This window comes from Felis catus, chromosome B2, assembly GCF_018350175.1.
Source record: "Felis catus isolate Fca126 chromosome B2, F.catus_Fca126_mat1.0, whole genome shotgun sequence".
Lineage (NCBI taxonomy): Eukaryota > Metazoa > Chordata > Mammalia > Carnivora > Felidae > Felis > Felis catus.
The window spans coordinates 43,315,959-43,341,532 of NC_058372.1; the positions used below are offsets into that span (position 1 = coordinate 43,315,959).

The following is a 25,574-nucleotide window of genomic DNA, read 5'->3' on the forward strand; positions in this document are numbered from 1 at the left end:
AACACTCCACCCTGTGCCAAGGAGAGCAGTGATTCATGATAAATCAATAATAAACCCATTGATGTGGTCACATTAAATCCATACATAATTAAGAAGAACCCTTTCTAAACAAAAGCCACCGAAGGAATTAAAATAGGCTCGGAAAAGAGGAAAAAGTCTGATAATAGTGTTGTGGTATTCATCATTAAAAAAAACAAACAAACCTGTAAGCTTCCAAACTATACCTTAGGAAAACAGTACATGCTCAGTTTTGCTTCAGGGTACAGTGGAGAGTCGACCTGAAAGATTCTGAAAAAGAAAGAGATTGGCCTTCTGGGCAGTTAACAACAGAAATAACAGAAACAACAGAAAGTTATTTTTCTGACCTTAGAAGTTCGTAGGTGTCACAGGTACTGTACCTTTGAAGCATTACTAGTGTCTTGTTTTTTGCTCTGCTCTGACAATCTCTGTCTTTGAATTGGTGCGTTTAGACCACTGACATTCAAAGTGTTGGATTGGCATGGTTGGATTACTATCTGTCATATTTGTTACTATTTTTTATTATTGCTCTGTTTTTTATCCTATTTCTTGTCTTTCACTCTTTTTCTTTTTTTTTTTCTTTTTTAAAGTTATTTATTTATTTTGAGAGAGAGAGAGAGAGAGAGAGCACAGGGGAGCGGCAGAGAAAGAGGGAGAGAGAGAATCCCGGGAAGCCTCCACACAGACAGCATAGAGCCTGATGCGGGGCTCAAACTCATGAACCGTTGAGATCATGACCTGAGCCGAAACAGAGTCGGATGCTTAACCGACTGAGCCACCCAGGTGCCCCTCTTCCACTCTTTTTCTACCTTTTGTGGTTTTAGTTCAGCATTTTATATGATTCTATTATCTCTCCTTTCCTAGCATATCAGTTATGCTTCTCTCTTTACCCTCTTTTCATGGTTATCCGAGTTTGCGATATACATTTACCACTACTCCCAGTCTACCTTCACTAACACTATAGCACTTCATGGATAGATAGTGTGAGTACCTTATAACCTATAAACATCTGTGTATACGTTTTATGTGGACATAACTTTTCAGCTTCATTGGGTGAATGCCAAGGAGTGCAGTTGCTGGATCACGTGGTAAGAGTGTATTTACTTTTGTAAGAAGCTGCCAAACTGTTTCCCAAAGTGGCTGTGCCATGTTGCATTCCAAAGCAGCAATGAATGGGAGTTCCTGCTGCTTTATGTAATCTCTTTGTGCCTTTATATCTAAAGTGGGCTTCTTGTAGATTACGTACAGTTGGATTTTTTGATCTACTCTTAACAATCTCTGTCCTAAGTGGTGCTCAATGATCATTGATGTTCAAGTGCGTAACGATACTGTTGGGTTAATAGTTGGATTAACCTTGGAAGGGTTAGTAAAACCTCAGATGACCTGTTTAATCCAGCAGATGATTAGAGCATTTAAATTGGGACATACACCCCCAAAATTGGATTGAACCCAACACTGATAAAATAGCAGCTGCTTGGGGTGCCTGGGTGGCTCAGTCGGTTAAGCGTCCGACTTCAGCTCAGGTCATGATCTCACAGTCCGTGAATTCGAGCCCCGCATCAGGCTCTCTGCTGATAGCTCAGAGCCTGGAGCCTGCTTCGAATTCTGTGTCTCCCTCTCTCTCTCTGAGCCCTTCCCCTGCTCATGCTCTGTCTCTCTCTGTCTCAAAAATAAATAAGAACATTAAAAAAAATAGCAGCTGCTCAATAAAATTGTGTTGCATTGGTTTGGTTTATTAGAAAATACTCCTTCCGAGGCCCAGGCATATAGCACAGTGATCAAACACTCATAGCATCACTTGCAACATGCTGGAAACAGCGCTTTGCTGGAAATTGAGGAACCTGAGTTTTGAGCAGCTCACTTAAGTTTTCTATGGGTCTTAGGTTCCTTGTGTGTGAAATGAGCGAGTTGGGCTAGATACGCTCCAGGGTGCATCATAAAGCTCTGAATGTCTGTGATTCTGAAATAAGTCCCAAAGGGGTGGGTTTTCTCTCAGAAACATTTAGGAATCAGCAGATCAAAAATCTACGTACTGCCACCCATAACAAAAATAAAAGCTAGCATAGTACTTGGTTTATGAACTAAATTAGTAGGAATAACTACTGTAGGTGTCAAGAAAAGTTTGTCTTGTGTTTCAGTTGATTCTGTTGAGAAACAATCTAGGATCAGGTGAATTAGTGCCAAAGACCTTGACACTTGACCACAAGTGACTTTGTATTTAACGTGAAGCCTCTTACGCTTGCATATGTGTCTGAGTCTGCAGAGAGATTTTGAAACCACGGCTTTATTAAAATTAAAAGAAAAAATGATTGACATTTTATATACCTTTGCATGGTTTTATGTGACTTATCTAACCTGGGGTTGGTTATAATGAAATACAATTTATCTTACTGGGGAACTGAGAATCTTACCCGCTAACAGTTATGAAAACAAAAGAACAGGTGAATTCTATTAATAATAGGCTAAATGGGATGAGAAGACCAGACTTTCTATATTAAAGAAATAATATAGTTAGAAAAAATATTATTAGAATTATAACAAGAAGTTCCTTTTAGTGAAACATTGCTATCATAGTACTTTATGACCACATGATAAAAGTCTTCATTAATACAAATTATTGTCAACATTAAATCCACTCATTTATTGAGACTGTTCCGGTCACCAGAGATACAGTGATGGGTAAGACAGAAGACCTTAGGGAACTTTCTCTGCTGACATATGATATAGTCATTAAACAGTCTTTGGAGCCAGACTCTGTGGGTTTCAATCTGGGCTTTTTGACTCACTTGCTATGTGATCTTGGGACTATTACTTAGCTTGTCTGTACCACAATTTCCTCATCCGTGCAATGGGCTGATAATAATAATAATAATAATAATAATAATAATAATACCACTAACTTCAGAAGGTTGTTATGAGGACAAAAGGATAAAGTACATAAAGCTCTTAGAATAATGCCTGGTAATAAATGTTAGCTATTATTGGGGAAGGGTAGGCAATTGAAAATGAGAAAATATTACCTAGGGATATGTGCTGTAAAGAAAGTAAAATAGGGTGATGTTATGAAGAAGCTTACTGCAGACAGCAGAGAAGGCCAGAGCAAGGGCCCTGAGGTGGGGAGAAGAATGTCCGGTGGCTGGAGTGGGTAGAAGATCAGATGAAATCAGAGAGATTGCTACTCCGGGTCATGCTGGGCCTCTGCTGGTCAGGAGCAAAGGTTTGGGTTTGCTGGTCCGAGCAGCCATGAGCCATAGGCAGATCCTTTTTTTTTTTTTTTTTTTTTTTAATTTTTTTAAAGCTTATTTATTTATTTGGAGAGAGAGAGAGCAGGGAAGGGGCAGAGAGAGGAGAGGGAGAGAGAGAGAATGGGAGAATCCCAAGCTGGCTCTGTGCTGTCAGTGCGGAGCCCGACATAGGGCTCGAACTCATGAACTGTGAGATCATGACCTGAGCCGAAATCAAGACCGAGCCATCCAGGCGCGCCCCTGCCATGGGCCGATCTTAAGCGGAATCGTGATATAAATGGATTTCTAGTTTCAAAATGTCGCTCTGGCTGTTGGGGGGAGAGCTGTGTAAGAGTATGGGGGAGGAAGCAACAGTGTTTTTGGGAGGCGGTGGCAGTCACCCTGGTGGGAGGAAGGTGGCTTCCGCTTGCCTGAAAGTGGTGAGGAAGAGACACTCTGGACGGGAGCGGTTATTTTGCCTGGATCATGAAAATGTGTTAGCCGTGCTTGTCCCCAGCTGTTGGTCTACTTTAAAGGAATAATACTACATCTTATAAAATTTTAGTTAACCTTTAGACATTGTTCAAACACCCCAGAGCGAAGTGGTAATTCAGGAGTCGCTTGAGTTATTGGGTGAATACAAAACCACCAACCTGGAAAATTCAGGCCAGGAATCCATTTAGAGAGCTGAAATGCTTGGTTCGGTTGTTTTCATTGACACATTAATCTGATTATTTCCAGGAGCTCCCCTTCCTTGGCACTGTACAAACACAGATTTCAGTGCAGTGAAGCACAATGATTAGATTAATTTGGGGGGACCACCGGCATTGTATGTTCTTCTCACCCTCTTCAAGTATAGGTAGTACGTTTTTAATGTCTTTGATAGCTTTGATGCACACCCATTCCTTTTACTCCTTTAAGACGGAATGAAATGCGGGGCGCCTGGGTGGTTCAGTCGGTTGAGCGTCTGACTTCGGCTCAGGTCATGATCTCGCGGTCTGTGGGTTCCAGGCCCACGTCGGGCTCTGTGCTGACAGCTCAGAGCCTGGAGCCTGTTTCGGATTCTGTGTCTCCCTCTCTCTCTCTCTCTGCCCCTCCTCCACGCACACTCTGTCTGTCTCTATCTCTCAAAAATGAATAAACATGAAAAAGAAAAAAAAGAATAAAATGAAAATCACCACACTGGTGTGACCAAGCTGGCTATGCAGGTGCTTATACCCAGAAGCGTGCAGCAACAGTCCTGCAGCGAGGAGACCCCTGAGCAGGAGCGGGGGGTGAGTCACGTCTGGCTGGCCAGCTAATATCTTGCCATATGAGCAAAGTAAAGCCAGGGGAGGCGCGAGTGCTTGGTCCCTGTGAATGGGAAAACCACCTAGAACAGCTTCTTCCCAGAGGATTGAGAAACGGGGGCGTATCTTAAATTGGAAAGAACTTGAATCAGTAGAATGTGCTAAATACACACTGAGGGTGAAGGAGGAAGCTTTAAATAGCCGAGCCAATTAGTCTAAGTGTTGCAGTCAGCTGTCGCGCCCTTCCGGGATTCTTTCACGGTGCCCTGTGCCTTAAAAAGAGATAGCCTCACCCCCACCCCCACCCCCACCCTTCAATTAGGGACTCTAGAAGTTAGCTTCAAGATCTTGTGAAGATAAGAGCAATTCTGTACATTTCCTGTTTGAAAAGCAACAAAAGCCTGACTCTCCGTGGACATCTGCTGCTTCTTGGAATCCGAGGCGCAGAGGTCCGCATGCTGAAAACTCACATCGCTATTTTTCAAGAAAAGAAGGAAAGTGGTAAAATCCAGGTCTTAGGAGCAGTGACCCAATCTACTTAAAATGTATTTGAGGGATCCATCTTGGGTTTTAGAAGCGCAGAGGACTCAAAACAAGATACAATTCAAAGAGGATCAGCCTCTCATAAGATGGGAGATGTTATCAGAAGTCCAAGGGCTCTGAGAACTTTACAGATTGGAATTGTGGGTAATAGGTTGGCTGTTTCTTTGGCGCTCAAACCTAGTTTTTAAGCCTTCTCCCCGGCTTTGTCATTAGGAATGGAACAGTAAAGGAGAATAGAAGCCAAAGTTTCAGCGTAAGGAGGAGGCAAATCTAGATTGAGAAACAACAGGTAACAAGCCACTGGGGGGAAAGGAAAAGTCACTGTGAAAGGAGTAAACTTTAAGAACAGCGTACTCTACTAGAAAGAGGGGTGTTTTCTCCCCAGGAGCCAGGAGTTCTAAATCCCTATGGTACCAATGTGTGTAATTAATTTTCTTCTTCTTCAGTTGAGGGGTGGTCTTGATCATGCTCATGCTTAATTAAGCCTCGGGTACTGTTCTTTTTCACTACCACACTGCAGTATAATATTGCAGATCACAGAACTGGTGACCAGACAAAACTAGGACCTTAGGGCTAGAACACTGGAGCCACGGTTACGTTTCAGCCCGGGCGCACGCTTCCCAAGCCAGTATTCAAAGTGCCAGCTTTGGGCGTGCAAAGCCACGGCTCCCTGGGTCCCCGAAGATGGCTAAGCTGCGAAAGTGACTTTCCTGCTCTTCTTTGCCAGGTTGCCTGGTGCCTAAAAGAGAAAAACTGTTTCCCCAAAGTGAACTCCACCCCCAAGGGTCTTCTTGCCATCATTTAATAACAAAGTCACCTCTCAACGTATAAATAGTAGAACTTCTAGTTAAAAGTTGGAAACCAATCTTTCCAGAAGTTTATAGTTTTTTTAACATTTATTTTTGAGGGAGAGAGAGAGAGAGTGAGCAGGGGAGGGGCAGAGAGAAGAGGGAGACACAGAATCCGAAGCAGGCTCCAGGCTCTGAGCTGTCAGCACAGAGCCTGACACGGGGCTTGAACTCACGGACTGCGAGATCATGACCTGAGCCGAAGTCGGATGCTCAACCAGCTGAGCCACCCAGGCGCCCCTAGAAGTTTATAAAAATCACCTCAGCTGTACCACTTAGGTTATGTAAAATGCAATGCTTGAGGTAAAGGTCTTCAGCTGCCCACAGACGTGGCAGGTAAGCTCTAACGCATATAAAAAGCAGGCTGGCATTGAGGGAAACGGGATGAATAAAGAGATCTGTACAAACACACTCAGAGTTAGGACTGTGGATTCACCCGCAGCATCACACTGGAGGTGAGGAGGTCTGTGTAGCTAGGTGACAGGTGGATTCCAGCAACAGGGCGGGCTGCTGTCTCATAGGATGCCGGCCTGAAGGCTGGTCAGCTGAGAGGTGGAAACTTGGGCAGGTGTCATGGAGCGTGTGAAGAAAAACTAAAGACACCACCAGGAAGGAGGAGGCATCCTCAGGGGGAAGCTTGAATTCTTCTATTGCTCTAATTCGGGAACTCCGGAGAGCAAGGAAGTTGAAAAGACTCAGGACACTCGGGTCATCTATAACAGGGACTTTTTTGATGTCAGAAATTAAAGCTTCTGGATATATGTGTGTGTGTGTGTGTGTGTGTGTGTGTGTGTGTGTGTGTGTGTATATAACACCACGTATTCTAAGACAAATTAGCTGCTGAGGAAAATGGAAAATGGGGTGAATTATAGCAACTGAGTCCAAAGGGGATAGTAAAATCTTAGCATTAATAATGATAATAATATCCAGATAGTATTTTAAGTATGTGGAAAACACTTTTCATAGACATTGTCTCGTTTAATCACTGTTAACAGCTCATTGGAGTGTAGATACTACTGTAGTCTCTATTTTGCCAGTAGGAAATTGGGGATCTGAGACATTCAGAGACTAGACCTAGGTCACATAGTCAAAGACCAGGAGAGTCAACCCTCAGCCCCAAGTCTTTTGGTTCCAAATGTGCTTTCCTCACTATGCTTTGTCCTAACAGTCTCCCCATATCAGAACCAGACTTTGCTACAGAGCCTGCTGGGTATCATCCCGGGAGGGAGTTCCATTGCATTGGTCTTTCCAGCCTACACTTGGGGGACATAACACCAGCAATCCTTACTAAATTGCTGACGTTCATACTTTATACAGGTCAGGGTACCCAAAATAAAGTAAAACTCACTGAGTTCCTGCCAGAAATAACAGTGGAAACAGCCCACCCCCTAATTTTATAAATCTCAATTTTATTCGAGAGATTAAAAATGTACATATTAATGAAATGTTAAAACCTCAAAGTACGTATTTTTATATGTTGGACAGGAAAACCTAAGCTACTTAAATTATGCATAACTATACCTCCTATCCTGCAAGAGTTGGAAAGGTTGATGTAAAATGTTAATTTGTTTTAATTTCAGATAGTTCAGATCAAAACAACTTACTTGACGAATCCAGAACAAGGAGCTAAAGAGAAATAGCTCACTTCGTATTTCTCATCAAATGTGTGAGCCTAAAGCTAATTTTAACCCTCTTTACTGCTCAATTTGACGATGAAAAAGCTTTTGTAAGAAGTGTTCCCATTTTCTTTAGGCCTCCATTGCAAACTGTCATTGACAGTTACATTTGTGTGTGTGTGTGTGTGTGTGTGTAAAAGTATTCCCTATTTTCTAATTGACATTTGTTATCTGGAGAGAAAACCTGGGTATTTTTTGCGCGGTGGATACACCTCATTTAAAACAACCCTGAGGGGGCACCTGGGTGACTCAGTTGGTTGAGCGTTTGACTTCGGCTCAGGTCATGATCTCACAGCTCGTGAGTTCGAGCCCTGTGTCGGGCTCTGTGCTGATGGTCAGAACCTGGAGCCTGCTTCGGATTCTGTGTCTCCCTCTCTCTCTGCCCCTTCCCCACTCACACTCTGTCTCTCTCTCTCTCTCTCAAAAATAAATAAACATTAAGAAAATTAAAAAAAAAAAACCCCGAGATACTATTTTTTAATGAATGGGCACCTTTCTTTAGAGGAACAGTGTTTCTAATAGAACTTTTGAAGGTATGTTTGGAATTCTGCAGGGTGCCTCACATCTAGCAGAATCAGAAATTTGGAGCTAGAAACCCAGGGAGATGATTTAGTTAAATTCTGTCATTCTTACTGACAAGGAACGTGTGGGTCAGGGAGGGGAAGGGACTCCTCATGGCTGCCTGCTCGCCTGGGACAGTGCTGTGACCAGAACCCAAATCTCTGGCTGATAGTCCAGTGCTCTGGAATGGTTTTCTCCTGCTACATTTCTAATAGGCTGCTGACATTTTTTCTGTTACTGCTGCACATGGATGGCCCCTTGTGATCTGAAGAAGAAAAAGAGCTACCCTTAAATTATCTCCTCCTCCTTTGCTCTTTCCTCTTTTACCCTGAAATTAAATCCTTATGAAGAAACTGAATAGATTTTGCCCTGGCTTGGTGACAGTGTCATCTCTCTTGACCAGTCATCGGCTGTTTTGGTCCACATCTGGAAGAGACTCGGTACACTGTATTCTCGGGCTGGGAACAGTCGGACTGGGGTTTGTCCGTGGCAGGCAGAGAATTGTTTGAGAAGGAGCTACCACTGGGCTACTGTTTGTCCCACAGCACACAGAGCAGACCAGGCCCGCTTGCTCACTCTCTCTTTTTTTTTTTTTTTAGTGTGTGTAGGGGGGTGGTCATCAAAACAAGTAGCTATTCTCAGACACCTTAATACATAATTAGGTATGTCTGTTTACACTTGGGAGACAGAAGGCTTCACATCCCAAAGAAATTCAGGGAGTCTGGGAGCAGCCACAAACAGATGTTGAAAATGTCCATTTGTGGCAAGTTTTATGACTATAGCACCAGAAGTATGCATGGAGGATGAAACCCCTCTGAAGGGGTGTGTGTGTGTGTGTGTGTGTGTGTGTGTGTGTGTGTGTGTGTTATCAAGTGGAGTAGAAAGTGAAAGGAGATCTTCCCTGCCCCCCCCCCTCCCCGATTTGCTCTAGTATTTGTTTATCTCCTACAACAAGGAAAAAGTTCACTATTATTTGGCTTTGGCTGTTTGAAGGCTTTTGCCAAATGCTTAACAATCTGTAGGGTTTGATTTCTCTCAAAAAAAACCACTTTGAGAACAAGGCTCTATGTAACTAAGATGTGTTTGTTTTTGTTTAAATCACTCAGAAGAGAAATCATCTCTTGTCCATTGTTAAAAGAGAGGTTTCAATCAAAGGAAAATTCTACATATTCTAAAATATACAAACAGCTCTTTGAAACTGATGCCAAATCAAACTCTAAAAGGGACGTTTCTCTTGCAGAAGTTTTGAGTTAATTCCGTGTGCGAGGCTTGAGTGGAAAAACTCTGAGACCGTCAGAGGAACCAGTTTCTGTAACACCGCGTTTGGATTCGGAAGTTGTATGAGGGGCTTTGTCTCAGGATAGGGTGAAGTCTCTTGTACGCGGTTTTAGGCTCAACTCTAGAAACAAAGCAAGAGAAATTCTTTTCAGAGTGAGTCAGTTTTTCAGTTAAATAAAACTTAGTAGTTTGTTTCCTGATGTTACTGGATCCGAACCTCCAATGGGAGAAGGTGTGCCTGTCATCACTTTATAAAAAAAAAGAAAACTTCAATTGAAATGTTCCCCTGTTGTTAAAGAAATACCATCCTTTGGCCTATCATGATTTCTAATAGGATGAAAAATAGTGGATGCTAATGAGACGAGCCCAGTGGGGAAAAGGGACGCAAATTGGAATAGGCAGAAACCAGAATGCATACATAGAGTGCAGTAAGGGTATTCCCATCTCTTTTTACACACACACACACACACACACACACACACACACACACACACACAAATACTTACCATGTGTTGCTCTGAGAGGAGCGACAGTGTATTTAAAGATACGAAGGACAGAGCCTGTTCTCAAGGAATTCGTAGGCTAGCCGCGTGATAAGGGGGATGCTAGGTCCTCAGCGTGTACACGCCTTGAGAAATACGGATGGAGAACGAGGTGCAGATGGAGAGGTCCCTATTGGGCTAAAGCAAGAACATGAGAAGAATCTTTGAAGCAGAGGGGGATTGTGAGGTAGGTTGTAAAGGCTGCGTAGAATTCCAGGGATAGGAATTCCGAGATTCCTAGGAGATAGGATGGGGGGTGGGGATACTGAGGGCCTGAGGGAATCATGTAAACCAGGGCACAAAGGTGGGGAGATGGGGGGTCATACGGGAAATGGAAAAGGGTCCAGTTTGACTGGATCGTAGACTTGATGAAGTGGAGTAAGAGATAAGACTGGAAAGGTAAGCAGAGACAAGACTGCTATCCCAGCAGACATTTGTTGGGTGTCTGTAGAGATCTAGAAATGTACACGTACTTGAGGAAAGAGTGGGACATGAAGCCACAGAACAGGTAGGCAGTAATGAGCAAGGAAGTCCTGAGGAACCAGTAAGTTGGACAAAAGCTGAGGATTCAGGAACCCAGATAAGCCTTGTGGGCAGAAGGTCTAAGACACACACAAAAGTGGGTCTTGATTTTAAGGTAACCTTCTGTCCCAGCCAGGAAGGCCCTTGTATTTTCCTCCGGGGACGGGAACCAGTCCCTGGGCATGACCAGCAAAGGCCTATGCTGGGGAGTTCAGTGTGTCCGTCGGACTGTAGAGGGAGAGAGGGCAAACATAAGGATGCGTCCTGGCAGGATATAGCTGGAGCCTAAAGCCTAGGGCTTGGATCCTAGATATTAGCATGGATTGTGTTAGGCCTGTCCTAGCTGTCCCCCTTAGAGCTGACTGAGTGGTTAGTACTTCGGTGATCTGGTTCAAATTCTGGGTCTTGGGACATTGGGTGGTTTGAATCACATGGGCCGTTGGATCACTTGGGGGTGCTAAGCCTTTGGAGGGAATATCCAGGCTTCTCAGGTTTCGACTAATACTGCCTCGGGGGCAGCTGCTGCCTGGATCCCACTCTTCCTTCCCCCAGGGTCTTTCTGGCTCAGTGCCGGACGCAGAGGCAGGGTCTGCTCCTAGAGGAGCAGACCTTTTCCTACTTTAGGAAGTGGAGAATTGAAGTCCAAGCTGAAAACACAGTCTGTGCATTCAGGGGATGGTGGGATGTGGTCCCTGTGATGATTGTCTGCTGTCCTCGCCTCCTCTCCCCACTGCAATGGGCATGCTTTTTACAGGAGAGTTCCGCTGGGGCCTGGAACTGGGTGTGCGGGGTAAACTGGGACTTTCAGGATTCTGAATCTCACCTCCGGTCTTGCCTAGTTTGGACCCAGTGTTTCAATTTTCTTTTCCTCTCGCTCTGCTAGTTCAAGTGGTACAGATAGGAAGGAATACCCTTTGGAGGTGGAGATGTTTATATTTGCTGTGTACTTTTGCCGGTTTTCACTTATGAGGGTCTTACCCAACAAACAGAAAAAGCGACTGGCCCAACATTCCTTAGAGCATCAGCGGCAAAGACAATCGGGGAATCCGTTGTCAAGCATGGCAGACAGGTGGCATGTGTCAGCCTCCCCATTCCACACCCCATCCCCACCCCTGTCCCCAGGGCTGTCTTTGATACTCGATCAAGCCCCCTTTTCACCATTGCCCTCCAGGTGGGCACGGCTGATCAGTTAGAATCGGCATGACGAATGAACCTGATTTTCTGCACGAGGAGGAGATTGTGGCCGCCGAGTCCCACAGGTCTGGGGCCAGGTCCTGGCCACCTGTTCTATAACTTTGAGGTCTATAACTTTGAGGTCTATAACTTTGAGGAAGTCACTTCCCTTAGCTGCAGTGTGTTGTCCTCAGTGTGGGGGTCAATGACATTGTGTACCTCACAGAGCTGTGGGGAGGGTTCAGTGCCCTAACGTGAGTGGAATACTTCAGTAAAAATCCTCTGCAGATCAGAGCCCTCCCCTCTCACTTGTGTGGCTAGCCAGTCTTTCCTCTTAGCGAAACTGGCCACGTCATGGGATACCGTGGATGTGAAATCTCTTACGGGATTCCTATGGTTGGCGCAAAGCAAAGGCTGTTCTGTTAAGCAATAGCCCAGTGCTGGTTCCCAGCAACCTGGAGTCAGAGCATTCCTGAACAATGGGTTCAGGCATGCTACCAAACTCCAGAGAAACGCTCCTCAGATTTTTCCACTAAAGCACCCCAAAGGGCAGAGGAAACTCCAGGGCTCCTTCACTGCTGCTGCTCTCCTCAATCTGTTGACGCAGCCCCAAAGAACCCCCGCTCCTTTGAGGAGGGCCTTTTCAGGTCTCTTCTCTTCACGTGAAATTTTACTCTGTAAAATGCCTGTTTTTGTTTTAATATAAAAATAATGTTTGAACTTACTAATACCCGTTTTATGCCCCTCTTAAAAAACCCTCCCCCATTTGTTCCCTTCTTGTATTTCATGCCCTCCTATCAGCTAAGCTTTGGTGTCTAATATATAACATCTCGACCAGTTCATAAATTTCTGCTTTTAATATAGCCTGAGTTACCACTAGCGCAGGCCACGAGAAAATACCAGCCTGTCCCCTCTGCATTCAAGCTTTTTTGAAAGATTTACTGAGGAACAATTTATCATTTAGTTGCAATTTTTAAAATAATCTTAATTGGCCACATATGTTATCAAATAAGAGCGGGTCTTGGAGCCTCCGCCCCCCCTCCGCGTCTCCCACCCCACCCCCGCGCGCGCATGCGCACTGCCTTCTGCCAGGATGTCAGAAAATGAATTCTACCACTCTGGGCAGATACCATCGCAGGAAAGCCTCCCCGTGATTTAAGATAAGATTACTGATATTGATGCTGTTATTTTGAGGAGGGGAAGACTACTGCTTTTAAACCTCTATCCCTCTTTCTCCTAGTTTTTCCTCTCTTAATTATGACCCCATGTTTTGGTAGCCATAAGTCATTAGTGGTTTTTAATTTCTCTGAAACTGAAATAAGGTCTGAAAGGCTGGATTTGTCCCTTTTTTCCTCCTTTTTTCCTTTTTTTTTTTTTTTTTTCTGGCTAATCGGAGGAACGCAACCACATCTGAAGCCACTTGGCTCATTATGAATTTCATGGAAACTGATTCTCTGAAAGTGTTTCCATATGTGTGTTCCCAATATATCCCATCCTCTCTAAATGGGAGCACAGACGTGTGCATGGGCTGGAAATGGCTTCAGGATGTGACAGAGCAGTCATATGACCGCCACGGCACCGTGGGTGGCCCCTTCTGAAAGACACGGTGTCCTGGGTGCTGGCCTCCTTCCTGCAGCGGATCTGGTTTCAAAGACTACCCACCCTTCCTAGGCCTTTAAAAAGTTCTTAATCAGGGCCTAGCAAGAAGATCTCTCTCATTTTTCCTCCGTTTCTCTCCATCCCCCCCACCCCACCCCAACCCCCTGGTTCCTTCCTTCTCTCTTACCCTCCCTCTCTGTGTGCATACACTCCCACATCTCCTAATGCCTGCCTCCTTTGCCTTCAAAAAGAGGAAATATAGTATTCCAACAATATCCTCAAAATTTGGGTGGGTTTAAGGAATGGTTGAAGTTTCTGGAAACTGCCAGGTTGTTTTTTTTTTTTTTTTTTTTTTTTTCCCCTCTCTCTTTCCTCCAGCATAGCATACTTTCTTAGCCTTAGGATCAGCTGGTCTTTCAGAATTTGCGAGCATGCAGTGGAAAAGTACAATTCATTACAACACGGAAAATAAATATTTATCCTGGATAGTTGAGGCACTTTTCCTCTCTTTTGCAAAACTATGGAGTTTGCTAGTCTGACCTTCCATTATCTTAAAAAAATTGGTTTCACATTCTCATTTTGCTGGTCTCTTCTCCATCGGTGTGATCCATTACATTTCTCCTGTGTAGGGTATGTTTTTCCAATTATTATTTAACGTAATTACAAGTAAAGCTAATTTAATGATAGATTCTCGATCATTTTCAAGTGAGGGGGGAGATTCAGGGAAATTAAGAAAATTGATGTAAAAATCCTTTAAAACCTCAGTGTGGAAAATGCAAAGGACTACCCTGCATATAGTCCAAAATCGATTTTTGGATGATCTTTACACAGCGTTTCTGCTTCTGTCATGTTGCCTGTTAGTAATGCTAGTAACTCATCTGTGTAGCACATTTTTTGGAAGTACTGTCCTTTCTTAGCACTGCACTATGTAGTAGGTAGGATCTAAAAGGATACACGATTCTTATGCTTAATTTGCTTTCCCCTTGGTCGGAAAATGACAATACTTCTCTAAACACAATGATAATACTTTAAAATGTGTGGAGTAGACTTTACATACATAAATGTTCAGGATGTACATGAAAAAGCAAAGATGGTAAGAATTTGCATCCTGGGAAGCTGTTGTGTATTGGTGAGCTTTTTTTTTTTTTTTAATTTTTTTTTTAATGTTTATTTATTTTGGAAAGACAGAGTGCTAGCGGAGGAGGGGCAGAGAGAGAGAGAGAGAGAGAGACACGGAATCTGAAGCAGGCTCCAGACTCTGAGCTGTCAGCACAGAGCTCAGTGTGGAGGTTGAACTCAGGAACTGTGAGATCATGACCTGAGCCGAAGTCGGACGCTTAACCGACTGAGCCACCCAGGTGCCCCTATTGGTGAGCTTTAAAGATAGTGCTTGCCCAGCCTTAGTCTGGCAGAGAGAAGAGAGCTGGTCCTGAGTCTGGGGAGAGCATGCGCAAAGCTCCAGTGAGGGTCCTGAGCGTATGTCCTGCCGTGAAGAAGAGGGTTCATACTGGGGAGCAGTGAGACGTGACATTGCAAAAGTAGGACAGAGAACTCCGAATATGCCAGTAGCCGCCTCCTCACTTTCCACCCTTCGTGGGGCAGGTGCCCGGTCATGTCTTGTGAAAGGCTGACCTGTGCCTGGGTGGGGGTGGCGCCCTCCGGTTTTACAGGAAGAAGAGCCTCGTTTTAATCTCCTGGTATCATTCACATCTACCTCGTCTCCAGACTTCCATTTCTTCATCCGTAAAGGTCGTCTTCGATTCTTGTTGACTCTGATGTACTTGCTGCCTGTACTAGTCCAGAAATTCTGACACAGTGTGAGTTTTACCCTCTGGTACCTTTACTACCTATCCCAAATAAATAACCTGTGTGGGGGCGGTTGCCCCGGGATCACCTTCCCACAGGCCATGTTTCTGTGGCCTGGCACTCCTGCTCCCTCCTCTGTTGTCTCCGTGGCCCCCAGGATAGACATAAAATACAGATGCTGGGGCTAAGGATACCGGGAACAACACCAGTGGCAAAACAGAGGTAATCTGTTCACTAGTGGTGATTGATTGTCCGAAACATGAGGTCAGGTGATGTAATGATGCTTGGGAAGAGCTTTGAACACTCTTTAAAGAGAGTTTTATGAGGATTTATAGTCTGGAGTGGTATTAGAATGCATGTGAGGTTTGATGTCAGCATTGCTTTAATGCTTATTATATCTATGTTTTTAATGCGTCAAAAATGTACCAACCATTGTACAGAGTTCCTGATCCCTAGACTTGCTTTCTTACCGATTCATTCATCCATCCGTCCATATATGTACATTAAAAAGCAAACCCCAAAAAACTTAAGCTCCTACCGTGCAGAGGGGATATGAGAGGAAAATAAATCATGACCTTTACCATCCCAAGCTTACTTTATAGTTGGAGAGAACAGGCTAAGAAACAGCTAATAGTTCAGTAAAGTAGTGACTCTTAAGGGGCCAAAAGAGAGACACAGAAAATAAATGCTATTGGAACAGGAGGGAAATAGGAAATTATATAATAGAGCAGTTGTGGGGGGGCAGCTAGAAATGTTGTAGAAAGGGAAGAAGATTCTTAGAGGAAAGCAGCTCTGTGGCGATCCTGAGTATTCTACGTTCTGAAGAAAAGAATGCCATGAGGGGGTTAATAAAGTACGTTGGGCTTATTTGAGATTTGTCGAAGCAATAACTCCTACCATTTAAAAGGCCCCAATGAAGCTTTGAAGTTAACACCTCATTGTGGAGAAGGATGATGGCTTTTCATTCTGTACATTTATACCCTTACGTTAAAAAGTAGGACAGGGGACTCTGCCTGTGCCAACATAGTTCCACCTGGCTTCAAGGCCTCTCTTCCTTTCCTGCACCTGACCTGCCTCCTCAGGTGGGATGTGTAAATCCCACTGCTGAGAGGGGACAATGCACGGGTACAGGGTTTCCTAGCTGACAGCCCCAAATGGCAAGTACCCAGTCTGTTACTGTTTTCAGACTCCTCTTTCCATTCGTTCTAGGGATCTCCTTGCTTGTTCTCAGGCCGACCATGATTTACGGAGGGCCTACTAAGTGCGATGTATGCAAAAGCATTAGGTAAAGGCCTAGAAATGTCAAGTAATATTGTTATTAAGCACTGAGGGGGAGGCCAACAAGGATTAGACAAATCTCTGCCTTCAGCATCCCACTCGTGACCCAGGATAACTAGCGCTAGAAAGCAGTGTGTGAAAGATGCCGGTGGGGGATTGCAGACCACAAGACCTGAAGATTGGGGGCTCTCTTTTATGCTCCCTTTTCTTTGGTTTCATTTCTTGCCACCACACTTTTCACTTGCTCTGAAGACCCAAGAAACCCTGTTGGGGAAAAAGAGACTTTCCTTTCTCCCCATAGACCTTGGCTGGCGGGACAGGGCAGGGGAGCGGGGGGAAGAGGCAAGCTTCTTAAATTTCTTTTATTTTTATTTTTTCATTATTTTTAATGTTTATTTATTTTTGAGAGAGACAGACAGAACATGAGTAGGGGAGGGGCAGAGAGAGAGGGAGACCCAGAATCCCAAAGCAGACTCCAGGCTCTGAGCTGTCAGCAGAGAGCCCGATGTGGGGCTTGAATTCATGAACTAGTGAGATCATGACCTAAGCTGAAGTCAGATGCTTAACCAACTGAGCCACCCTGGTGCCCCAAGAGTTTTTTGTACTTTTAATATTGGTTTTATTTTTATTGGAGCTTCATGGGCATTTTATTAACATACTCTTCCCATGCATATTAGGCTCTGCTCGTGCTGTTTTAATGAGCAAGGTTCTTGCAGCTCTCTTTATGAGAGCTGCATTCCTTTGCAAGCTATCTGACTGTGGCCAGAGGTACAGATAACAGTTCCAGATTGAAACGCGTCTGTAGGAACCCAGCAGGTCCTAAGGGAGTCAAACCCTTGACCTAGGTCTCATTCACATCATGCTATGAGCAACTGAACTAACTGCCCACAATTTAGCAGATTAGATCCAACAAGACGTCCAAGAATTTGTCAGTATATCCCAAAGCCAGTAACTCTCATTGGGGCAACATGTAGGCACCAGAAAAGCCTTCTTAAATGTTTTTAAAAAAAGGCAAAGTTAGATTTCTAATGCAAGATACATATGTACCTATGATGGTGTCAACCAGATTCCTTAAGGGTAACTAAGACCGCAAAGAGGTCAGAAGTCATGGCTCTGTGTCTCTCAAGCAGCGTGATTTTGTCGTGTACGTGGCTCCCCTTCTCTGGATCTCAGCTTCCCTGCTTGTTAATGGGTAAGATTAGAATGGATTATCTTAGCAGTAAATGAGGGATTTGGGCCTTTCCATCAGAGTGCCCCAAGCGGCAAAGGAGGGTAAATGGGTACTATAGAGAATCTGGAGGACACGACCTAAATCTTTGTAAGTGCAAAATTTTGTTGAAGTCACTTTTTGTTTGTCTCCCTAGAAATTCACCCAAGTGTTGTATTCTACTCCATATCTTTTGTGAGTTTGTAGTTGTAATGTGGCTAGTTACACAGGTATGTGTAGTTTAGTACACAATGTCAAGAAGGCTGTCTAAAAGAATACCCAAGTTCATGTGCAAAACAGAGATTAAAAACAGATACTACCCTGTTCAATGAAAGAAAGTTTAATTGTATCGTTTACTTCTGCACCAATTATTATAAACTGAAGATTAGGGAGGGCTTTATTTTATTTTTTTCCTTTTAAGTTTAGAATTTTTTCCTTCTCCTCACCATAGATTATTATATAAGGGATCTCATGTGAGACTGTATGGAGTTGTTAATATTCCTTCATACAGAACACATTGCAGGGTGTTTCAGAAACATTTCTTGGTAGCACGAACTGAGTAAGGCAATTCCAGAAAATTCTACGTTTTGTAAGTTGTAAAAATGACTGCATAATCCCTTTAAAGTCCACATTAGCTCTCTTTGCCCAGAAGGAGTTAATCTTCAAGACATTACAGTCTCAAATGACTAGAAGTGATTGGTCAAAATTCTGTAAACCTAGCAGAAATTTGTTGCATTGTTTTCTATAAACCACAGCCAGAGCTCAATAATTGAAAAATGAATGTCAATTTCCATTAGCTGGCATCTATAAACCAAAAAGGTACAGTGATCCTGGCATATGACGGGTAATAAAAACATCAGCAGAATGCATCAGGTAAAACAGAGAAGGTGAGGGGGTGGAGGAATAAATTCAAAACCATATTGGAGTTTACTGGCAAGGCCCCACATCGGGGGTTTTAATGAGGCTTCTGCATCAAAATAAGGGAAACCACATGGAATTTTAATTATGACTACAGCATATTTTAAGTACAAATACCCACGAGAAGTTTTTTTTTTTTTTTTTTACACTGACAAGCCTATCTGTGTGAGCTCTGTGCTTCTGGGGGCGGGGGGGTGCAGGCGTTGATGTTTTAAGTGGGGCTTCTTTCTGTTTGAAATTGTTCACGTTACTCTGGTTTCTCTCACATGATCCGAGCATTGAATGTAATCTGTACAGAAGTGGCCTGCCTATTACTGTTAGCTCCGCCAGCCCCAGCTCACCAGATGCTGTGCAGTGAAAAGGCTGGCCAGGGAACCTCTGTGGCCTCCACATAGCGCCTGTGTCTCCCAAGGCAGACTGCATAAGCACGGAGTGGGGGTGGGGGTGGGGGACCTTAAATCTCATCTGCTCCCTTTTGAGCCTCTGTCATAATCACTACTTCCACGTTTTAACATTTGAGCCGGCGAGGATTTTGTATTTGGGAGGGTTAGGCAGGGGCCTGTCGAAGATGGAAGAATTTATGAAAAGCAGAGAGCAGCTGCCCAGACTGCGTTAGTTTTGGTTCGTCATCTTGAAAGTGTTCGCTTCTGGTATTAGACGCCGCTCACTAGCTTCTTACCCTCTGCTTATGGGCCTGGGGAATCCGGGAAAGCACTGAAGACGGGTGGGAACTTCTCTGCCTCCCCCTCCCCCTCCCCCTCAGCTTTGCTTCTCCTGCTGTCTTGGAGTTCAAGGTGCTAGAACCGTTAGAGCTGGAAGGGAACTTAGAGCTCATCCCCCTCATTTTACAGATGATGACACTGCCACTTCTGACTTCTGCCTCTGGCCTTCCACTCTCAGTAAGAAGAGCCAGGCAGGTGAGACTTTTAACAATTGCGGGGGCTGGGCTGGGCGGGGCTGTCTGATTGGCACTGTCCAATGTTCGAGAAAAACTTTTTTGTTAACTCTATATTGCTTTTAAATAGTCACTTTGGATTACAAACGCACATCACGGCACTTAGGGAGACCACAGGCGGTGTGCATTTTGACAAAAATCAAAACTCTCAATCGGCACCTTTAAAGAAAAGTATCAGGATTATGCCTTGAATAAATACTGGAGTATCCAAGAACAAGGGCTAAATCAAAATGGGGCTGAAGAAGTACCTCCCGACTAAGGCCTTGAAGAAGTCCTAAGTGCTTTCCCTTATGGATCAAAACTGTAGAAAAGCAAACACGTGAGATGCAGAGAATTGGAAGATTTAGATGCGACACAGTCTTGAGAACACCAGTATTATAGAAGGTCTTGTCATAATTCTGTCAGTTTTAGAAAATTGTAACCCAGTCGCTGAAGATCACAACTAAATTTTTAGGCATTTCAGAAAACTGATTTCTACATGAAGTGGTTTATGGCTATGGTTTTATGAGTTTAAGCACCAGAAATACCTATTAAGGAGGCACACTGTTAGCTTTAGAAGGCCTTTCCATTTCAGGGCAAAGCCAGCTTTGCCTCCAGGTACCACTTGGAATTAGCCTGAAGCTGATTCCTTAGGATGTGGCACAGGGCCCTGGTGAATGGGTGTCGAGGCGCCCTCTTACCCCTCTCCCCTGGGCGCAGAGCGTCTCATGAAAGCTACGGTTGGCCGCTGGCCTAAATGAGGTCCTGGGTCTCCCATTGAGACACGAAATGCGTTGATTCCTAGGTACTATAAGCCTCCCCCCCCCCCTCACTTTTAAAACCCACTTATTTAGTGTATGACCCTAGGGAGAATTTCTAAGGGCTAGACTCTCCTCATGTGCCCCCCAGAAAAGTAAGATAGTTCCAGAACACGTTGAAATCTGGCTTGATTTCAGTCCGGTTTGATTTTTTTTTTTTTTTTTTTGAAATCTGTTACTAAGATGAAGAATAAAACAAGATTATACATTATTTTAAAAATGGAAAAGAAGTAATAGGAACATGTTAGGGTATCTTTTTGAAGTTCCTTCATTGATGAAGGGGCCTTGCCAAGAGTACCAGGAACAAAACTGATCACTTTGGGGTTTCTTTATGTTGGGTTGAGAAAATAAAATTAGGTTGAGTGACTTAGTAAAAATGTCACTTTCAAATATCTGAGGTGCAATGAGAAATGAAAAGAGAAAAAAACAAAACAAAACCAATGAGGATTCAGCCTTAAAGTCTGAGGAGTGAATCTATAATGAGCGGTGTTGGGTTGGTTTACACGTAAGACCTAGCACACATTTGGGCTTTTTTCAAAGGGGTGAAGAACTTAAGGATACGTGCCGCTAAGATGGTAAAGTGGAAAAAAAAAAAAAAAAAAAGGACTGTCTAGTGACCGGTGCATTTGAAGGTCTGTTTGTGGCTTTGCTGTTCCTTTTTGGGAGGCTAAAGTTTCTTGTTTTTTTTTTTTTTTTTTTCTTGTAACAATTCTCTCTTTATTTTAATTGATATTTACAGACTTTTTTCCCCCCCCATCTTCTGTTATAATTTTTAGGTGCTTCAGAACTGGGCCCTTTTTCAGACCCCAGGCAGTTCCCAAGCATTTCATCCCTCACTGAGAGCCGGTTCTCCAACCCACGAATGCACTATCCAGCCACCTTTACTTACACCCCGCCAGTCACCTCAGGCATGTCCCTCGGTATGTCCGCCACCACCCACTACCACACCTACCTGCCACCACCCTACCCCGGCTCTTCCCAAAGCCAGAGTGGACCCTTCCAGACCAGCAGCACTCCATATCTCTACTATGGCACTTCGTCAGGATCCTATCAGTTCCCCATGGTGCCGGGGGGAGATCGGTCTCCTTCCAGAATGCTTCCGCCATGCACCACCACCTCGAATGGCAGCACGCTATTAAACCCAAATTTGCCCACCCAGAATGATGGTGTTGACGCTGATGGAAGCCACAGCAGTTCCCCAACTGTTTTGAATTCTAGTGGCAGAATGGATGAATCTGTTTGGCGACCATATTGAAATTCCTCAGCAGTGGCCCAGCGGTGTCTGGGAGCCGCATCCCAAATGTATCGATATATACATATATAGAGAGAGCGCATATATATGTATATCAATTAGCTATCTACAAAGTGCCTATTTTTTAGAAGATTTTTCATTCACCCACTCAGTCATGATCTTGCAACCATAAGAGGGTAGACACTGAGAAGCAGAAGGCCCAAGAGAGACAATCGTATTCAGGTTTCAGATGGTTTTCTATGTAAGACGTACTTTCACAAAGGAAAAAGGTATTTTTGTTGTGTTGTCGTTTGGCCTGTTATCATAAATAACCCGTTCCTATGCCAATTCAGAGAGGTGGACTCCAGGTTCAGGAGGAAGAAGAGCAAAGCCGCTTCCTCTCTGTGCTTTGAAACCGCACACCCTCACGGTTGCAGCTGTGTATGGACCAGTGCCCTCTGCAGACCAGCTTACAAAGCCAGTCGAGGTGCACGCGGAGGGCAAAGAGGTAGAATGGACGCTTCCCGCATAGTGCGATCCATTCAGAGTAACTGTTCCAAACTGCTCTCAGACTTGCCGCAAGTTCTCGTACGATCTGTTTGGTTCAGTTTTGTTGTTGTTGTTGTTGTTGTTGTTGTTGTTGTTGTGTTCCTACTTTTAAGAAAGCGACTCCAAAAATACTGATCAGGATAGATGATTTTATTTTACTTTTTTGTACTTTTTTTGTTTCCTTTTCCCATTTAACCAAAAAGAAATCCCATCCTTCGATCCTTACCCCCCTTCTCCTTTCTCCTTTTATGCAAAACTGAAAATGGCAATACCTTATTATAGCCATAATGGTATAGATAGTGTTTGTGTTTGGCTGTGTGTTGTTTTCTTTTTTTTTTTTTAAATTATGAATATGTGTAAAATCTGAGGTAACTTGCTAACGTGAATGGTCATATAACTTTAAAGATATATTTATAATTATTTAATGACATTTGGACCCTTGAAACATTTCTTAGTGTACTGATGTGTTGACTTCGGTCTCTAAAAGTGCTCTTTATTAAATAACAAATTTCTTCAGTGGGCTAGAGCCATATCTGAAATATTGCTAAGCAGTTTCAGTTCAGGCACAATGTGATTTTCAAAAATACGTCCATCTCCAAATATTTTAGATGTAGCTTGTTTTTGTGACGTATGAAGGAAATGTTATAGTCTCGTTCTTTCAGATCTTTGATCACCTCTAACACAGCTTTGCCTTTTAAAGCAATAATTGGGGATTTAAAAACCAACTCTTAGCCCTTTATCTCTTATTGTTGCCCTTTGTTAGCATGAAATGCTGGAGTGATGTGGTTTCCTAATTTCTTTCAAATAACAATGACTCTTGTCATACTAAAAAGACAAGCACAAGTGAATCATGGAACTGCAGAAAAACGTTCTGCCGTTTCATAGTTAAAGCAAAACTCTAAATCGCCAGGCTTCACAGGGAAGACGTAGCAGGCGGCCGCACTTGTGGCTGAAGGGTCCATCAGGATGCACTTAGTACAGGAAAAGCCAAATTGTCCCGGGGATTCTTAACCCACCGGCCTTGCCAAACAGAAAGTCAGGAGGACCCAGGCCTGCCCTCCCCGAGGCCCCCCCCGCCGGCAGCTCTCCACGGACTCTGCCCTTAAAAGAGCAGATTCAGTCATTGTCTTATGGGGGAGCGGGTCATCTGAAGTAGCAGGCAAGTTCCAGCAGGTAGCTGACCTGAGAGAGCACCTGGCCTGTGGGGAGCCATAGCCAACCCTTTTGCGTCAAGGGAAGGCAAGGTCATGTGGAGTTTGGGATCTTAACTACTGTGTACGAATCTGAGCGGAAGCCCTCCTGTAAGATGCACTTTGACTGCCCCTGGCGACCACGTGGCAGATTCTCAAGCGGGAATCCTTAATCCAAGCCAGGATCATTCGATGACACCACCGGGCAGATCCCTGCCTGGGCTCCCACAGGTCCGGGCCCCTTCCTTTCAATTCGGTGCCCCTCTGAACAGAACTGTGTAGAGATTTGCCTCCAGCGCCTAGAGACCCCCTGCTCTGTCGTCCTGCCGCAAGCCCGCTTCCCTGGCCGCCAGGCCTCGCAGGGCAGCGTGGGGGGCCCCGTGCTTCTCGCTGGGCGCCTCCCTTGCAATCGCCCCGACTCCTCCCAACCAAAACCGAGGGCAAAACAAAACAAAGCAAAACGAAACTCTTTGCCTTCTAAAGGTTGTATACCAAGTATGCTTAGATAAATAAGCCACTTTTCTCTTAACTAAGATGGCAAGTAGTAGCTGATACTATTTATTGTTTGTGTGTGGTAGCTTGAAGCACGACACTGTCCATTTATTTGTAAGTGTAAAATATGTGTGTGTGTTTCAGCAGCACTTAAAAAAGCCAGTGTCTGGTTACACATTTCAATTTTAATTAATTGACCTAAAAATGTTACCGCCGGTGCCAGCTGTACCCTATTTAATAAAAAAAAAAGGTACTATATTTGTACATTATTTTTTAATGTTAAAAGGGCTTTTTTAAGTTTACAGTACACATACTAAGTGACTTTAGGGATGCTTTTGTGTTGAAATGTTATTAGAGTGGCTGCAGGCAGCAACCCAGAAACACTTTAAAAGTTTTTTTTTGTTTTTGTTTTTTTTTTTTTTTCCTTGGGAAAAATTCAAGCACTTGTCCCCTCCCTCCAACCACTCCAAAGGGGTAAGTCACATTTCTTAGATCAAATTCTGCCCTTTGTCAAAGCCTAGGGGTTAAAGTTTTCTTTTTTGTTTCCTTTTTTTTTTTTTTTAACTGAACCCTTAATTTGCACTGGGTCATGTGTATGATCTGTGATTCGAAGACCAAAGCAAAGCCTTACTACTGCTCCTACCGTGAAGCCATGTAGTAGCCAACGCTCTGTATTTCCTTCAGGTTAAAGGAGCATGGTTCTTGGTAGCGCCAACGTTGCTGGAGTTCACAGCGTGGCCCACACAGACACGCTGATCTGTTTGAGTTGTCTCACAAATTGTAACCTCTGCCAGGGCCCCCGAACAAGTACCACAGCGTTGGTTTTGGATGAGGGAAGTGACCTCCAGCCTGGAACCGAGAGAGACGCAACAGATGAGCTATGGGTTACTCTGTAGACAGTCTCGCCCCACCGGGGCCTTTTCAAAGGAAGCTGAGAAATCCACACCGTCAGGGACCATCCGTTGCAAACTCAGAGGGGACGAGATGTGTGTGCTGGCTTAGAGTTCCCTCCATTCCCAGGAAAGGAACGGACTCAGAGTCTAGGTTAATGCATGGAAACACAGAGCATGAGCGAGAACAGGAGTTAACTTCTAGGATATTCGAAAGAACAATAACCAATAAAATAAAAGCGACTCTTCCAAACCTTGAATTTGTTGTTCTTAAAAAAGGAATGCATTTAAAAAATATTTTCTGTGTGAGAATTTTTTAGATGTTTGTTTACTTCATGTTTACAAATAACTGTTTGCTTTTTATGCAGTACTTTGAAATATATCAGCCAAAACCATAAGTTACAGTAATTTCTTAGGTATTCTGAATAAAATTCCATTTTTTCTTTTTGGATATGCTTTACCATTCTTAGATTTCTGTGGAACAAAAATGTTTGTAGCATTTTGTGTAAATACAAGCTTCTCATTTTTATTTTTTTCCAATTGCTGTTGCCCAAGATCTGCTTTCCCTGCACATATTGTACAAATTCTGGTTTGTCCCACAGGCCATGATTGTGGATGAGTTTACTTTCAACTTCAAAGGGACTATTTGTATTGTATGTTGCAACTGTAAATGGAATTATTTGGCATTTTTTTTTCTCATGATTGTAATATTAATTTGAAGTTTGAATTTAATTTTCAATAAAATGGCTTTTTTGGTTTTGTTATGTGTGTACATTGGGTCTTTTCTCAGCCGCGGCTCCATTCTCTAGTCTAACGCCTACTCCTGCCTACACCTGGGCACTTTTTGGCCGTGGGACTTGCCAGGGCCGGATGAGAACAGAGGTCTATGTTACTGGTGAGAGGCTGAAAAATCTCCGTGAGCGCTACCTTCTTCTTTTGTCCTACTCCTGCAGGGGCGTGGGTGAAGGATCTAGCAGTGAACTCACTT

The 25,574-nt window shown here is 43.8% G+C and overlaps 1 protein-coding gene and 1 long non-coding RNA gene across 15 annotated transcripts in view; one reads left to right on the top strand and one right to left on the bottom strand.

The window, feature by feature from the left end:
* The window catches only part of RUNX2 (RUNX family transcription factor 2), a 330,028-nt gene that overhangs the window by 199,037 nt on the left and 105,417 nt on the right, over nt 1-25,574 (top strand). For 3 of the 14 annotated variants that reach the window (XM_045058570.1, XM_045058571.1, XM_023254030.2), the window contains one exon: nt 21,011-25,346. The exons of 5 other annotated variants lie outside the window; for them this stretch is intronic. In XM_045058570.1, the coding sequence (XP_044914505.1) occupies nt 21,011-21,489 (479 nt within the window). In that variant the 3' untranslated portion in view covers nt 21,490-25,346. Of the gene's footprint in view, nt 1-19,333; nt 19,400-21,010; nt 25,347-25,574 lie in introns of those variants that run through there. 6 more of the 14 variants (XM_045058564.1, XM_045058572.1, XR_002742288.2 and 3 more) reach the window with 5 other exon arrangements.
* On the bottom strand, nt 9,223-10,179 carry LOC109499686. The gene is made up of 2 exons (XR_002157106.3): nt 9,944-10,179; nt 9,223-9,558 (listed from the first exon to the last, which is right to left on the bottom strand). It is a non-coding gene; the product is annotated as an uncharacterized LOC109499686 (long non-coding RNA).